Source organism: Cydia splendana, chromosome 18 (assembly GCF_910591565.1).
Source record: "Cydia splendana chromosome 18, ilCydSple1.2, whole genome shotgun sequence".
Classification (NCBI taxonomy): Eukaryota; Metazoa; Arthropoda; class Insecta; order Lepidoptera; family Tortricidae; genus Cydia; species Cydia splendana.
Window position 1 is genome coordinate 5,604,566 of NC_085977.1, and position 17,115 is coordinate 5,621,680.

Genomic DNA, 17,115 nt, shown 5'->3' on the forward strand with positions numbered 1-17,115 from the left:
TTTGAGAGGTTTAAAGGTAGGTAGGTATGATGGCGTCACACTAGCGAGAGTTATCATACCATTGCATCAGATTTACAGGGACCTGTCAAATTATAATCTCTGTACTGTGTATTAATAAATAAATAATAATGTCAGAACATTCAATGATGAACCTTTTGAACGCCAAACGGCGCATCCACTTGCCGTGCCACCACTGACGCCACGGAGGTAAAATTTAGTTTTGTGAATAAATAATGCCAACCTAAAAGTGGGGTGTTTTTCAGTAGATTTTCATCAAAAAACGATCGACATCAAATACCGTCATTGGCGTCGTTATCACGATTTTGCGTTGACGTCAATTGCCGTCTGTGGCGTTCAAAAGGTTAAGTATACTCACACTGCACCCGTAACCGGACGACTTCGCTCGAGGTCTCCCCTCTGGCGTTGGCAGCTTTGCAAGCGTACGCGCCCGCCTCTTGCCGGGTCACTTTCTGCAGAACCAGGGAGCGGGTACTGACGATGATGCCTGACGTCATGTTTTGCGACACCGGTCTGTCCTAGTGAAGGGAATGTATTTAATTTAAGAGTTTTTACAGTAACAGCTTATAATAATTAGAGAAAAATATTCATTCTCCGAGAATTTGAAAGGAAAATCCGAATTTAATCACACGTGATTATCAAAATTTAAACAGCATCATGCGAGCTTTACTTTATACGTCCACATTTCATTAAAATGAAAATGACTACTTTTTATGACCGCGATTGTTTTAAGCATGGCGTCTAAAACAAATGCCAACCGCCATAATTCCAATTTCAAACATGCCCAAACAATACAGCGTGACCTCGTTATGAAAAGCTCAGGCAGTGTCAATCAGTCGGAACAAAGCAGGGCTACATTTCCATTCCTCATTGAGCTATGACATGACATTTGTTCAGATCTCTGTGTAAGTTAACCTCGAGATTTCTGGATATATGTAGTAGGTGCAGATTTTTTTTTTCGGAGAATGTGTAAGCTACGCGAGTGATAATTATGGACTTTAAAGACTGCGTCGTTCTTTAGTTAAAGAAATAATCGTGATATTTAATTCTCTAAGAAAACAAGTCAATTGAAATAGTTCAAATAATTAACACTTTCTATGTTGGGCGCCCCGTTTCCAGTAAGTACAAAATAAATACACATAGGTACGTGTTCTTGACAGTGAATGTGTTAACACGTATAAAGACTAACTTTAGATAAATTTCGAAAAACTTTCGTTTTTGCCCTGAGTTTCCTAAACTACCAGACAGTAAAATAAGTAAATAATCCGTCTCTTTTTGAATTGAGACATGATGATGATGAGACTTAGTTTTTTGCTTGGTCCGCGGATGCCTCTTTAAATATTTATCATTCAAGAATATCTTTATAAGTATTTGGAGACCAGACTAAAAGTGGTCAACTTAAAAAGGTCCCTCAGTAAGTTTTGAGAAAATATTTTCAGTGCTGTGCACGTTTATAGTCGATAGAAATTGCTTTATACTCGTAAGATTAGTCAGCAGGGGTTCCCAAACTGTGCGCCGCGGCGCCCTGGTGCACCATAGACAATAAAGAGGGGACCGTGAGGCAGTCCACCTCACCATGTACCTGTCTATTTCGAATAGCTTAACTAAGTTAGGGCGCAAGAATAAATTTAAAACTTGCAAATGCGCAGCCGACTGAAAAAGATTGGTAACCCCTGGATTAAGTTAATTTTCAGTACCTCCATATTGGGCAGTGAGTACTCAACTACCTATTTAATAAAAACAGCTATTAGAAAAACAGAATTTGTGCATAATTTTAATTTATGAATAGCGAAATTTCACCAATTTCGATTCGCTTACGCTACGTGAATGTAAATGAGGGAAATTTTGAATAACAGTTTAAACGCTAGTAAAGTTTGGACGTAATCTGTTTAGAGCGTGGATTGGCTTCAAAAACAGATTTGTGATTTAAGTTTAGTTCAATAGTAGTGGGCGCTTATTGAAATTGATTGCAGTTCCCTAAACACAAATTCGATTCGGTTATGTTCTAATATATGGGGAAGACAAACAAATTATAGCCAGCATGCAATGAATGTAGTATGATACCTTTGGGTATGGTGCTTTACGCACACTAGCGTCCCACCCCCTCCCCCTGACGCAACCAAACTGAGTCTTACCAAAAAGTTGCACATAACCTTTTATGTTTAAAATTTATTATGGATTATTTCTTACCTTGACACTTTTTGCCTAACTCTAATACTTTTCTCAAAAATTAAAAAAAAAACCGTCAACCGGGACATATTTCAAGCTAAAAGAGGGGGGTTACGTCAGGGGGGGGGGGGGGACGCTAGTGTGCGTAAAGCACCATACCCAAAGGTATCATACTACATTCATTAAATGCTGGCTATAATTAGTTTTTCAAAAAACACAATTTGACCGAATCAATTGTATTACACTAGAAGCAAAACAATAATAATGCAAACAGGGTATTGGGTATTACATTAACATTTTGAAGTTATATGTATTCACATTTCAACGGGCTTTGCATTTGACTTTGACGGGTGCACGTGTGGGAGGGACAGAATAGATCCTGTGTTATTTATACGAACGATGAACTAAAATTGTACAAAATATAGATTTTATTGATCTCTGATAACGCATAAGTATACCTACTCCGCAATCTTGTCGCTCGTCGTAAAGTCAGGCTATTAAATATCAACACTGATAATAAAGTGCAAATAATATGTACCTATACACAACCTTATTATTGCCCATACATTAAGGTTAGTATTAGTGATGTACCGACTATTGATTTGGCCGACTAGCCGACTAATCGGCGCTCGAATGGCCGGCCGATTAGTCGGCTAGTCGGCCAGATCATTAGTTTCGTATAAGTTCAGGTGAAAAGCAATAGTTTTGCTTCTTTGGTTGCGCTATTCATCATATTAGCTTGGCTAAAAGGTGTTCTCTACAGGTTCAAAGACCTATCACAAGAATACTCGTTAAATTTCTGTATTTAGTGCTTTTATTTTACGATCCTGAGCAAACCGTCAGTACAGCTTGTAGGAGGTATTTCCAAGGCTCTATTTCCCGTAGGTACGTAGTCGCCAGTTAAGAACCTATCCCCTGTGGTCAGCGTTTTTACGAGCAACGTGCCCTGTCTGTCTCTAAATTTTGCAATAACAATAATAGTTCCTCATGGCTCTCTTTCTCTCTCTCTCGTCAGCATTATTATTCCCATCTGATTGTGGGGTCTGCTTTTCTGGTCTTTTCTCTCCACTTCGCGCGATCGGACGTGTCGTCTACTGAAACATCGCAGGCCCTCATGTCTTTTGCTATGGTGTCTGCCCATCTCATCTTCGGTCTTCCTCGTCCTCTGGACCCAACAATGTTCAGATCCATAGCAACCGAATACTCTGGGATGTTTTTCTTCCGAAGACTCCACCAGATTGTCGGCCGAGGAACACGATCAAAAGATAAAAAAAAATCTGAATAATAATTAAAAAAATTAACTATCGAACTTGCACATGAAATTACACGATCTAGAATCAGTTGAGATCGACCTGTAGAGGAAAACACCAGCCCACCAACATACAATAACGATCAAACGGTCAATTATTTATATGAACAAAAGTTTCCGTATGCATCCTGAAATACCTATTCAGGATGCATATACCTATTTATACCTATTTATACCTATTTAGTAAAATAAACAAAACATATGGTATTCTTTCACTAATAAAGTGCCGACTAATTGGTCATTTTTGCCGACTAGTCGCCGACTAATCGCCGACTACAAATGTGGCCGGTAGTCGGTACATCCCTAGTTAGTATACATATTTTAGCAATTTGTCCTTGTCGATATTTAATTAAACACCTTAACTGTACCGACATAAATCAAATTCCTTGACTGTATCGAAACGCAAAGCTGAATAATGCCCCTAAATAATAAACCTTCCTGTTACTCTGATGTCGGTGGCATGTCTTCAATTGCGTAACAAATCCGTAAATCTATACGGATCTGTGTGCAACAGGTGACTTTATCAAACTGGTTTTCGTCTCTACACAACCAATACCAATATACTTATATATAATATGATGTAAAATACGTCTCTGATATCAGAACTTCTTTTAAAAATGATACAGGTTGACGCCGGTCAATCCGCATGCATAATTTATTCTAAGAATGTAGGTGCGAGGGATAACTTTATAAACAACATGTCTTTCTAGGAAAACTACTAAAGTGCGGACTTAAAAATGATTAAAAGTTAAAAATAGTAATAGGAGGCGAGGCCATCATAAAAAGTGCAAGCGAGTATCGTAAAATGAGATTCAATCAATCCACTCCCATGGAACCGAGCCCAGGATTCATTTTGTAATGGGTTATTGTAGAAGTAGGAAAATTGAACTACTTATCCCTATTTTTATGATGTCCAGCATCATAAAATGTACAATATTATTAATGTACAATTTCTATTTAAAAAAAAAACCTTTTTTATTACGTCGCATTACGATTGAAATTGCTTTTCGACCCTTCTTTATAAATATTTTTTAGCAAAACCTCATAATTTTCATTAAAAAACCGGTCAAGTGCGACTCGCGTACGGAGGGATCCGTACCATTACGCAAAAAAATGACGTTAGTTGTATGGGAGCCCCACTTAAATATTTATTTTATTTTGTTTTTAGTATTTGTTGTTATAGCGGCAACAGAAATACATCATCTGTGAAAATTTCAACTGTCTAGCTGTCACGGTTCATGAGTTACGGCTTGGTGACAGACAGACGGACGGACAGACGGACAGCGGAGTCTTAATATGGTTGAACGTCAGGGTGGCCAATCCAAACTTAAATTTGGACGTCTAAATGATGTTATTATATTATCATTCGCCCCGCACGTCTGAATTGGCCTCAAGGAACTGTCAGTGTACATTCAACCAAAGAGAATAGATAGTATAGAGGGGTCCTGTTTTAATAAATTTTGTAGTCACAGTAAATTTACTGCCATCTCGACACACGACTAAAACTCAAAATGTAAACGTATAAAACTATCAAAAAAAAAATGGATAAATGATTTTATTATTTTTATATCATTTTGACCCATGTTCATTCACTAGACTGATACCTGTGTTAAAATTGTTAAATATTATATGGTGTCGTCAACTCCATCTAGCCGACCATAGGCCAAAGGTGAATGACTGACTGAATGAATGAATGAGAATGACTTTTTCTTGATTTCCGAGGCACGTTTTTTCCTTAGACTTTATTCATCTTATACGGAGTTACATATGTCTTTGATTCAACTTACATCATGAAACCACGTGATCCTATGCTCCCTCGGGTTTGCTCTGACGTTGCACTCGAAGTAGACGTCGTCCCCCTCCTTTATGTCGTGGGGGTTGAGTGTGCTGCCCAGCGTAAGGGTAACCAGCGGACTGTCTGGGGGAGAATACACAAAGATATAAATATATTAATTACAATTAAGGCGCGGTGTGTAGTAAAATGCGCTTTTTTGTCACCATATTTAGAGACTTTTACAAGGATTTCATGCATTATTTTCTAGTATGCATAACTTCAGTCCTTGAACTACGTTATTGCTTGTCAGAAACACGACGGCTCATTATTTTCTCGATAGAATCTTAAGTTAAAACATGCCTAACACTGTCTTTATTTCCTTATGTTAGAAGTACTACGACGAAAATGTATATGAAACTTACTTTAGTCGATAGCTTTTAAGTAAATCTTCATTATTGCTTGTCCTTTTATCGAAACGTTAATTTTTTCATTCATCATTTTATGAATTCAACATTTTGCCTACTAAATTACACCCTACGCGGCAATACCTTGCGCCCATTCCTCACGCCAGTACGCCCGTGACCACTATCAGCGTCGGACCTATGCTAGTTTAGCGGACGTTTCATAAAATGCGTAATCACAGTATAAATATGTTATACACACAATGTTTTTCAACATACTTACGAAGTAAAGCAAAATAATTCTTAAATACGGTGACATTTCAGACATTCGTCCGTCATATTGTCATTTTATAACAAGTTGGGCAGCAAAGGCACACACCCATCTAACCAATCCGGAATTCAGTCACGATTGATAAATTGTGTAAACATATTTTAAAAGGCTATTAAATTAATCAAATTGAATATATTTAAACATAGATATACAGGATTCAAATATGTGGGAGTGTTTAGTGTATGGTGGTAACCATTTCAACACTTTTAGTTTCCGAGATACCTACATGCGTTTTTGTGGAAGTGGTCGAAAAATGGCTATAATGGTTTTGTGTTTAATTGGATTAGGTATTTACATCCTAAGGAAAATAAGTGTAAGTACAATTGATCACTCTAAACTTTTATCGTAATAAAAAAAATGCGAGAGTGTCATGGGACAATCGGTTGAAACGAAGTTAAGAAAGAGTCGTGACGGAAACTCGGTCATGAGTATGTCGGGCCATGATCAGTATGGGTTCCGCAGTTACCCCTACGTCAAAATGGTCTGATTGAGTGATTGCAAAAACTCAAAAACGGCTGGAGCGTTCAGGTTTGCTATATTTTTCCTTGAAAGTATACTAAGTACTTTCACGATTTTTTCATATTTTTTGGACACATGGTTCAAAACTTAGGGGAACTAGAGGGGAAAAGACCACTTTTTTCTTTCAGAGCGATTATTTCCGAAAATATTATGCTGATCAAAAAATTGTCCTTAAAGACCTATCCAACGACACCCTACCCTATAGGGTTGAAGCGAAAAAAAATTTCATGCCCACTTTTCATATAAGGGCCCTATTAAATATTTTTTCTAGTTTTTATTTTACGACTTTGTCAGCGTAACTGATTTATATATTCTTGCTTATTCTAAACTAAAAATTTGATTTATGATGAATAATTACGAAAAAACGACGTTTTCTGAAATCGACTTTTTTATCTCATTGTTAACTTTAACAACCCTAAAGTATTGATCGTAACGTAAAAATAAAAATAACCAAATTTGTAGGAAATTATATGTTAAAACTTTTGTTATTGTTTTGTGTTCTATTCGTACAGATATTCGAGATATGTGCAAAAATATGAAAAAGGTACCTTCACCCCCTCCCCCCTACACCCTCAGCACACCCGCTAAGCTCGAGGACTTTAAGTGTGTTTATCTGGACACTATAAGGTATAACTGTGCCAATTTTCAAAATTATACGAATTACTTCCGCAGATTTTTTTATTTTCTTGAGCTATTAACTAACTCGAATGTCGAAGTAGAAGTGTTTTTTGCCATTACAATCTTTATGCTTGACTTTTACTCGTTAATTTTGTGAAGATAGCTAATTTTATCTACTTATTGGAGCTATGCATAACTCAATAGTCCCACAAATTATCTTAGCTTTGCTAGTATTCTTCCTGATTTTCACTACCTACTTGCCCTAAATTGACTGCTAGAGTTGGACCAAGTCTGCGACGCTTTTGATAGCATAGGCAGTGCAAGTGTTATTCATAATTTCATAGAAGTTTGACGTTTAAAATAACACTTATACTGCGTGTGCAATCAAAATCGTTGCAGACTTTTCTTGGTCTAACTCTATTACATTTTTAAGGTCTATTAGTAAGTACAATTTTTTGTCTCATAATAATTTGGTATCATTTGATTAGATTCTCAGTTTATCGCGATATACACTCATATTGTTTATTATTAATAATTATTTACACTCACCGTCTTACCTACCATTTTTAATTTCATTAAGCATTCATCAAAATACGAATTTGCTAATAAATCTTATTCAATATTAATTGCCGGAAAAAATCCCGGAACTGACAATTCAGAATACCGATGTCGTCAGAATAAGGACGTAGACGTGCTGCGCGGACATGGTGCGGTGCGCCGCGCGGGGCGCCCGCCTGCCCGCTCTACCACTCGTCTGCTTCACCCCCTTGAAAACGTAAAACTCGAGTATAAGAGCGCCTTAAATAATGTGTGGTCAATGTGAAAAAGACCGTCATCAGGTAAGACCTGTGTATATGCTCTTTCGTCCTCCGCGCCAAATACCCAACCTTATACCCTCCCATTTCTTTAGAGAACCTCCACACTAGCGTCTCTTGAGCGTTGGCTTGCTGACTAGACGCCGACGGTCGGGAGACGTTTTAGTTTTTCTATATTTTAAATTACATAAACAATGAATCAATAACACCGATACTAACATACAATGTTGAGCTGCACGTGATCATCGATCGCCTTCCTTGGCAACGCCGGGTTGGCCGCTATGCATTTGATCACCGCGCCGTTGTCCAGCGGCGTGGGCGTGAACACCAATGTGCTCGCCGACCACGTCTCGTTCGAGTGGTCGCTTACCTACACAAGGGAGAAAAGGATGAATTAGGTACTTGATACATCAATAAAAACCGGCCAAGTGCGAGTTGGACTCGCCCACGAAGGGCTCCGTACCATTACGCAAAAAACGGCAAAAATCACGTTTATTGTATGGGAGCCTCACTTAAATATTTACTATATTCTGTTTTTAGTTTGTTTATTGTTATTATAGCGACAACATAAATACATAATCTGTGAAATTTTCAACTGCTTAGCTATCACGGTTCATGCCTGGTGACAGACAGACGGACAGACGGACGGACAGAGGAATCTTAGTAAAATAGGGTGCCGTTTTTACCCTTTCGGTACAAGCCCTAAACAATACTGGAGCCCGATTTGAACTTGCAAAGAACTCGCAATAAACACTAATCAATGTATAAATAGGCCCCAATGTGAAGACCCGCCACTCTTATCCAGCGGCAAAGAGAATATATTATAGAGACTTACTGTCATGGTAAATTATGTAGCCACAGTACATTTACTGCTATCTTTCGACAGAAGATTAAAACTGTTAAACCGCCATTTGACTTTGATCCTTATTCTTTCACTGATATTGGGTTAATTTGTTAAATATTGAAATTAACGCCATCTACTCGACAGTAAATATAAAAAAAAACATTTATTCAGATGAAAGAAACCCTATTTTACAAATGTTTTTCTTCTACCAAACTGCAGGGCAGTTTGTTGGCAGAGGGAACTCCCTTAAAACATACCGGGTGTGGCCTGTAATATGGGCAAAACATTTGTTCAGCAACTTTCAAAAATAACTTGTGGTTTGATTTTTAATACGCCTTAAAGTTTATTCTAAGACGCAATGTATTGCGAATTTTGTTATGTTTAAGGCGTGACAAGCAACGTCAATCACAATGATATGGCATAGCGATGGCGTCCATTGAAGATAATATTTATTTTGTATGAAAAACAGGGAGTCTAAATACTAATTATTTTTTAAAAGTTGTTGAACAAAAGTGTCACCGTTTTTGAGGAGTACAATCTATGTTTTAATTATTTGGTCATGTTACAGGCCACACCCGGTAGATTGGTAGACTTAGCCAATTGCCTAATTAATTGTGAACTTAAGTACATCTTATTGCTTATGCTGGTAACTTTAACTTAGTAGGCTAAAGGTATGGTGCAATATTTTCGAGCGATGGCGCCATAACCTACTGGCGCCATCTACTGTCGAGTAGATGGCCTTAATTTCAATATTTAACAAATAAACACATATCAGTGAAAGAATAAGAATAAAAGTCAAATGGCGTTCTAACAGTTTTAATTTTTTGTCGAAAGATGGCAGTAATTTTACTGTGGCTACATAATTTACTTTGACAATTCGCCTCTAGTTCAAATTCTCTTTGCCAGCAGCCCCACTTATTATCCGTATTGATCTTTTACTTCTATAGATACAACAATATATTCGATATATCTTCGGTCTCCGCGTGCAGCCCACCTTTTGTGTTTTTACTGCAGGTACAAAATTTCATTTTTAGTATCTCACTTACGGTGTCTACTAGATATTTCTTATTTTTAGCCGTTGCAACGAAACTGCCGACTGGTCGCCTTAAAATTAAATTAGCGTTCACGCGATCGTGTTCAAACTTTGCAGGTAAGTACACTTAAGAGCAATAAACAAGAGATACTTTCACAGAAAGTCATCCATTTTCATTGCGTTTGAGTATAGTAGGTATTCTGTAAGTAGTGTGATGTGATCGTGAGAGCTAGGTGCCGCTTCTAAATACATAGTTCTAGGTCCTGTGTTGACGAAATAGTACGTGCGTTTGTCCCATGGAGGACCTAATATTCATAGGGAAATGATATTTATTTATTACTACATATTTTTTAGTATACATATGTATTTCAATTAAATACATCACCTCAGTATCATATTAAAATTATCAAAAAATATTATTAAGAGTGTTTAAATTATCAAGAATATTAAGTAAATATAGATAGGTAAAGGCGCTGTTAAATTATAAATAAAAAAAATTTGGTAGGTATACATAATTTCTAGTTAGATTCGTTTTCTGTGAATTTAATTTACAAAGTTTTAACAATAACAAACGTTCCTATCACGCTAATTACTCGCAACATAAACAACGAAACGCTCGTCTTCCAAATATTTGCATGTGGCACTTACCGAAATTAATTAAATTATGATACGCTAGCATATAAAATAAGTGTAACTAAATTACAAAAAAATACTATTGTGCGTGAGTAAAACTTAATTTACAAAAAGATAAATACGATTTTTATGGAAAATTTTGTTTGACATTTGTAAGTAGTGGTCAAACTAGTAACTTGTAACACCCCTCGTTTTGCGTCGGGACTTAATAATATTAGTTACCACCTGCCTGGATAACGTGTGTTAGCGTTGTTATGGTAGGTGTCCGGACTTCTTTGTAATAGCCCAGTCTCATTGACCACTCAAACTTCAATCCATATACTATTCACTTTTTCTACAATAGTCCCAATGCCTGCTGCGACCGGTTCATGGGTGTTTATTGTTGCGCCTGTGAATGGGTTCCAGCAGGCGTTCTACATTACATTAAAGCTCTCCAAGGGGCCTCTACGTGTTGGATCTATATCCCCACGCAAGCCTATCAAAAGACCGGGATTCCAAAACTTAGTTATGAGCCAAGAAACATAGGAAGCGCCAGGCGATGAGGTGAATGATCACACATAGAACACTGAGTGCAAGAAAGGTACCTAGTTAATGTGGTGTTTCGGCGGTTCCGCGGCCGGTCCCCTGACACTGCGGGGTTGCGAATAGGATCACAACTACATATAATGTGATTTGTAGTGTTTAGTTTTAAAATATATTTTATAATATGTATGCTAGTTTTAAGATATTGTATGGGCCACTTGCCTGAAATAAAGATTTTAATTCAAATGAACAAAAATAATTGAATATAACTTAGGTGCACAATATTTAAACTGCATAGAAGAAACTTTGAAAAATCTTTTGACCAATCTTGCAATTAGCTGTTGTTGCTTGCTTGTCGGTACGAGTAGTAGTTGGTAGTAGTAACCTAACTTCGCCCAAGTAGAATAAAAAAAATATGGTTTAATGCTAGTTAAGGCTAAGTTATGTAGGTACTAAAGGCAAATATAGGGTACGTATTTTTGCTGACCCTTATTTTAAATCAACTGCAACATTGAAAACGAGGTTTTACTGTGACACATTGTTGTGTGCGCGACTTCAATAGCTATAAAATAACTTATTATTGTTACAGCTATTTTTGGATCAAGAAAACGTTCATTTCTTCTTAAAATAATGTATTTACATGTATAATTTAGCTTTTTATCTGTGTACTCAGGAAAATGTTTACCAAGTTGAAAGCCAAGCAAAAAGGGTTAAGACGTTTACGTAGGTAAATCCCAAGCATTCCGCCAAATGCTCAGTGTTCACGTTTTGCGAGCAACCTTTTTCACCGTGACGATGCATTACGTTTCAGCAAATTTTGTTAAGTCATTCCGTGGCCGCAGGAATCTGATTAGACACTGACCTAGTTAGCGAGCGGGGTTATTCTGAAAGCTTAGCAAGCAAAGTGGCTCCGGCAACCAGTGGTATATTGGCCATTTTATTTTAAGTTGTACACTACACTTTTTTCCAAAAAACATATGTTAATTATAATATATGTTAAAAGCGCTGGTGGCCTAGCGGTAAGAGCGTGCGACTTACAATCTGGAGGTCGCAAGTTCAAGCCCCGGCTCGTACCAATGAGTTTTTCGGAACTTATGTACGAAATATCATTTGATATTACCAGTCACTTTTCGGTGAAGGAAAACATCGTGAGGAAACCGGACTAATCACAATAAGGCCTAGTTTACCATCTGGGTTGGAAGGTCAGATGGCAGCCGCTTTCGTAAAAACTAGTGCCTTGCCAATTCTTGTGATTAGTTATCAAGCGGCCCCTCGGCTCCCATGAGCTGTGGCAAAATGCCGGGGACAACGCGAGGAAGAAGAAGAAGATAATATACATTATGTTTTATATTAGTGTAATATAATATGAGAAGTGGGAGAAGTGACTCCGGCAACCAGTTGTTTATTACTGGTTGAAATGAGGCGTTGCACTTAGCAAGGGTTGTAACTAAAAGCCCAGGCAGCGAGTCTTCTGTTTTATCCAGATATTTAATGAAACGGGAATGTTCGTTACATCGTAGTATCATGTTTTATATAATTAGCATGCATTTAGGTTTAACAAATTATGTATACTATGCAATTTAGATTTTCATAACAGCTTTGCGGTTTCATTAGGATTACAGACATTACAGTAACTACATTTTCAGTGAAAATATTTCATTACTAATATTATTACTGATTAATATTGTTGGAAAGTAATCTAATTAGAATGACTTGGTATACAAATAATAATTTATACTAAAATATCATTAAGTAAATCTACAACGGGTTCCAATTAAAAGCTTACCTTTTCGCTGTCAAGGCTCCAATTGTGTTTGAACCAGATGAACTATATTTATATGTCATATGGTGATGGAAATCTTATTTGAAAATTATAGGTAATTAAGGATGACTCACGTACCGTGCCGGGCCCGGGCCGAGGCGTCCGACATGTCATTTTCTATGACGGCTGATAGATAATCACGTGGTGCTTTCCATATTAAACGACGCGCCGGAAGCTTCGGCCCGGTCCCGGCCCAGTCTAGCGTGAGTCAACTTTTATACACCAATGACAGGTACTGTTCAGTGTAGTTTGTCTATCATGACTATACTGATGTGCCGTTGGAAAATTTCCAAGATTGCGAAATTTTCACATTAAAAGTCTAAATTAAATCAAGTGTTTGTACAGGAATCGAAATTTCCCATGTTCAAAATGAAAGTTTTCTTTGTTTTCTGTGAACGTTTCGTAAACTCTTCCAATTTTTTTTATCTTCTTGACATGACATAACACATCTTTAAATGCAGGATTCCTCCTCCAAAATGCGGGATTCGTCCTCCAGCACACTGGTGGAATCCCGCCGTAATACATGGCTAAAAAATAACTGCATTCCCGTTGCCAGGGAGGTTTTGGGATTGTACTGAGCAACTTTTACTAATATGGGACCAATCCCACAGTCACGAAAAAATAAATTTACCCACCCATAGAAAATGGACCAGCCAGCAAAATGTAAGAAACAGCCAAATTTTTTTTCGGGGTTGGTCCCATAGTAACAGTTGCTCCGTATACTAAGTAATTCCAAAACTTCCCTGGCAACGGGAATGTGGTTATTTTTTAGCCACCCTGTATATACTAATGACACTAAATTATGTACCTACGTAAGCAGGCCTATACCTTTTCTCTCTCAAGACTCCTATTGTCCTTGAACCAGGTGATCTGCGCCGGCGGTCGGCTGCCCTCGGCGACGCATCGCAACGTCGAGGCTGCTCCAGCGATCAGCTGCTGCGGACGGTTCACGAGCGACACGGAGATCGGGGATACTGGGAAAAAAGTGAACGTATTAGATTTTAATGATGATGAGCACATTTGAAAAAAAAACAAATATAAGTACGAGAGAGGTAAGTAAGATAATGATAAGTAAGTATTCAAATGCAGGAAACCGCCGGGGTTGGTCTGAGATTCAATTTGAAACTCAAAACAGCCAAAATAGTAGAACCGCATGCATGTCTCGTTGCTTATATCTACCCCCTTTATTTTTTTTAACAAGTAATAGAATAGTTTTATTCTATTAGTTGTATACTTAGTTGTTTAGAATTGACTTTGTAATTTAGTGTGTAATTATTAATTACCCCCTCGTTTGTATTATGTTAGTGTAAACATGTATTTATCAGGAAGTGATTATTCTAGTAATCTTTTGAGAAATATAAACATCTTAAACCTAAAAATGTGTATACGGTCAATATGGAGAAAACCAGCACATATATATAACATTTTTGGTTAGGATGACCATCATAGGACAAGGATTCTAGTATTTTTACTTCGCTCAGACACAGTCAGAAAAGGAAAAGATTCGCTTCTTCTACTCTACCGACCTTCTATAAGTGGAGTATGTGTACAAACGCAAAAGTTAAAACAGCCAAAAGAGCTTCGTCGACGGTCTTCCCTTATAGACGGTCTTCTCCATATTGAGCTCATAATAAATTATAAGAATTAAAAGGCCCCACAGATTACCAGTTCGCCGGACGGTATCAGCCTGTCAGTTGTTCGGAGCTGTCAATTTTTGCGTTTAACTGCCAGGCTGGTCTGGCGAACTGGTAATCAGTGGGCGCCCCCTTAAGTCTTTTTATGAAGTATTATATTACGCAAAATTTTTAATATTCACACCATAAATGTGAGTAGGTATAATGTTTTTTTCAATGCTTTCAATTTAGAGCAACGAAGGAAGCAACTCGATGATTTAGAACATCAGTAGTCAGTTACACAGAACACTCCAGTCAATTGCGAGGGTAAACGAATTGTGGCCCCGCACGTGACAGGACGGCCACTCGAGGGGCATTTAGGTGCCTCTATCTAGTGTTGGTTAAAATGTTTAGCATAAGACTCGAGTACTTTGAATTTTATGCTAAACCTCTAGAGGACCACAATACGAGAAAAATTGGCAGTCTGAGACATTAAAAAATAGAATTGAGTTTGTTTCGTTTTACTATATTTTAAAATCTAACAAAACAAAACAAAAGCAACTCTATTCTATTTAATAAATATTTTTTCATTGGGGATAATTTATTTTGTATTGTTTGCAAATATAATACACATTGTATGTACCTGAATAGTTTGAACACCTTTCGTGGCTGTATTTTTGCAAATAAATGATTAATTGATTGATTGGGAATGTGGGACGCTAGAGATTAAGACTCGACTCAGTTTTTCACTATTATAATTAAGGCGAAACTCGAGTTATTATTTCAATTCGTTAGAGACTAAAGTTTTTTGTAGAGACTTAAGTCCTCTCTCAGAAAACTCAATTTTTTTAAGTTTTCAAAACGTTTCCATACTTATTTAAAAAAATAATAATAGAGGACTCGACTCAGGGCTTTAAAGACGTGGAAGATTTTAAGTACCGAGTCTCATAATAAATACTCGAGTAGGTGTTTCAAATTTAGACTCGAAAGACTCAAGTTCCCACCAACACTATCTATCGGAGAACTATTTCAAGGAATTATTCAGATCATGATTCCGAGCTCCTGTAAATGCCAAGCATAGTAAGGTCTTAGATGTTGCGATAAAGCATTTTACAAGCGTTATACTTCAGACGGCTGATTCGAACATGCAAAATTCTCATTGAATCATTTTACGGTTTAGACTCACTTGTTTTTAGTCACTCGCGCGACATGTTTCGGAGAGCCTAGGTCTCCTTTCTCAAGCACTAACAGTCGCGCGAGTGACTAAAAACAAGTGAGTCTAAACCGTAAAATAATTCAATGACAATTTTGCATGTTCGAATCAGCCTCGTAGTTATTTTTATGCATATTTGAAAAAAAAATATGGTTAATAGAAGACCATTTCCTCGGTAACATTTAATTATAAAGAATAAAGGCTAAAAACCCATTAACAACCTGTATCATACCAAACTCATTCTCATTCACTCAACACTTCTAACTTTCTCCATATAAATAAACGTAAGTGTATAGAAAATCCTAGCGACTAACGTCCTTCTGAATATAAGGCAGGCAGGACAAGGGAAGGTATATTAGTTTAAATTAGGGCGCCGCCCCACCTTTGTGACGTAGCAAGAACTAATCTGCTATACTATAATATGCTGAACATGATATGGCATGCACAAAGTAAATCGTTTAAGTACATCAGTTTCACGTAAGGCTAGGTTCACACTATAGTAAAGTTGGCCCTGGGCGTATTTTATGTTTAGGTTCATGAAAAATATATTGGCACGTCGCAAAGCGATAGAGGTAACTTTAATTTTAGCAGAGCTCCGTTGAAATGTATGGAATAACCGAAGCTTGTACTGTTCTCAATAATACCTTGAAATTAGTCGTTTTATGAAGGCCAGTCCAGACGGGTCACTTTTTCGCACAATCTGATTAAATTGTCAATTTAATTGTGTTGTGTGGACGCAAAAATAAATAAATAATAAATTCAAAAACATTTTCTTGCCGATCCTACTATTAAATTGAGTAAGTGGGAACGCTAGATGAGATTGTCAATTAAATTGAAAATTTTATAATCAAATTGGCAATTCGACTACCTGCCTATCTTGTCTTTACCTACTGGACTTAAACGTGAAGAAAACAAAACATATGTAGGTAACCAAATACTTTTGTAGTTTATATGGTCATATTTAATAGGTAGGTACATATTCCAAAGGAACATCAAAAATCTTAAATGTAAAGATTTAAAAAATATGTATTTAAATCTTTTCAAGATTAAAAAATACGCAAAATGTTTTAACATGAGTTATGCTGCAAGTGAATATTATTACTTACAAGGTATGTCGACACGGCGTAGACGCAGTGTATACCCACCCTTATTGTTTAACTATCGCGTCACTCGCCGTTGTAATATTACATTTCAAAGCTTGACGACGCATCAAGCAGTAAAATTGTTAATTTAATGCAAAGCGCTAAAAGGAAACCGAAGGCCGAGTTATACGGAACTAGTCTAAACGTAAACATGTATTTTATGTACGCCCCGGCATAATTTGAATTTAGTGGCTGCGGCAGCCTATTACGCAACTCTGCGGTACACTTTCAAAAACTTGTAGCATTTTTTGTCCATTTGAGAGGGAATCCTGGTCGGACTGAATTTGAAAAGAGCACTTTCATTTTAGCGACTGGTTGCAATGTCGTGCCTTATCGCGA

The 17,115-nt window shown here is 37.1% G+C and overlaps 1 protein-coding gene across 1 annotated transcript in view; it reads right to left on the reverse strand.

Moving 5' to 3' along the window:
* Positions 1-17,115, reverse strand: part of LOC134799410 (hemicentin-1-like) — a 209,879-nt gene that overhangs the window by 16,445 nt on the left and 176,319 nt on the right. Inside the window, exons 7-10 of the mRNA XM_063771804.1 lie at positions 13,637-13,782; positions 8,174-8,324; positions 5,284-5,414; positions 377-536 (exon numbers count right to left, since the gene is read on the reverse strand). Coding sequence (XP_063627874.1) covers positions 377-536; positions 5,284-5,414; positions 8,174-8,324; positions 13,637-13,782 — 588 coding nt within the window. The remainder of the gene's footprint in view (positions 1-376; positions 537-5,283; positions 5,415-8,173; positions 8,325-13,636; positions 13,783-17,115) is intronic.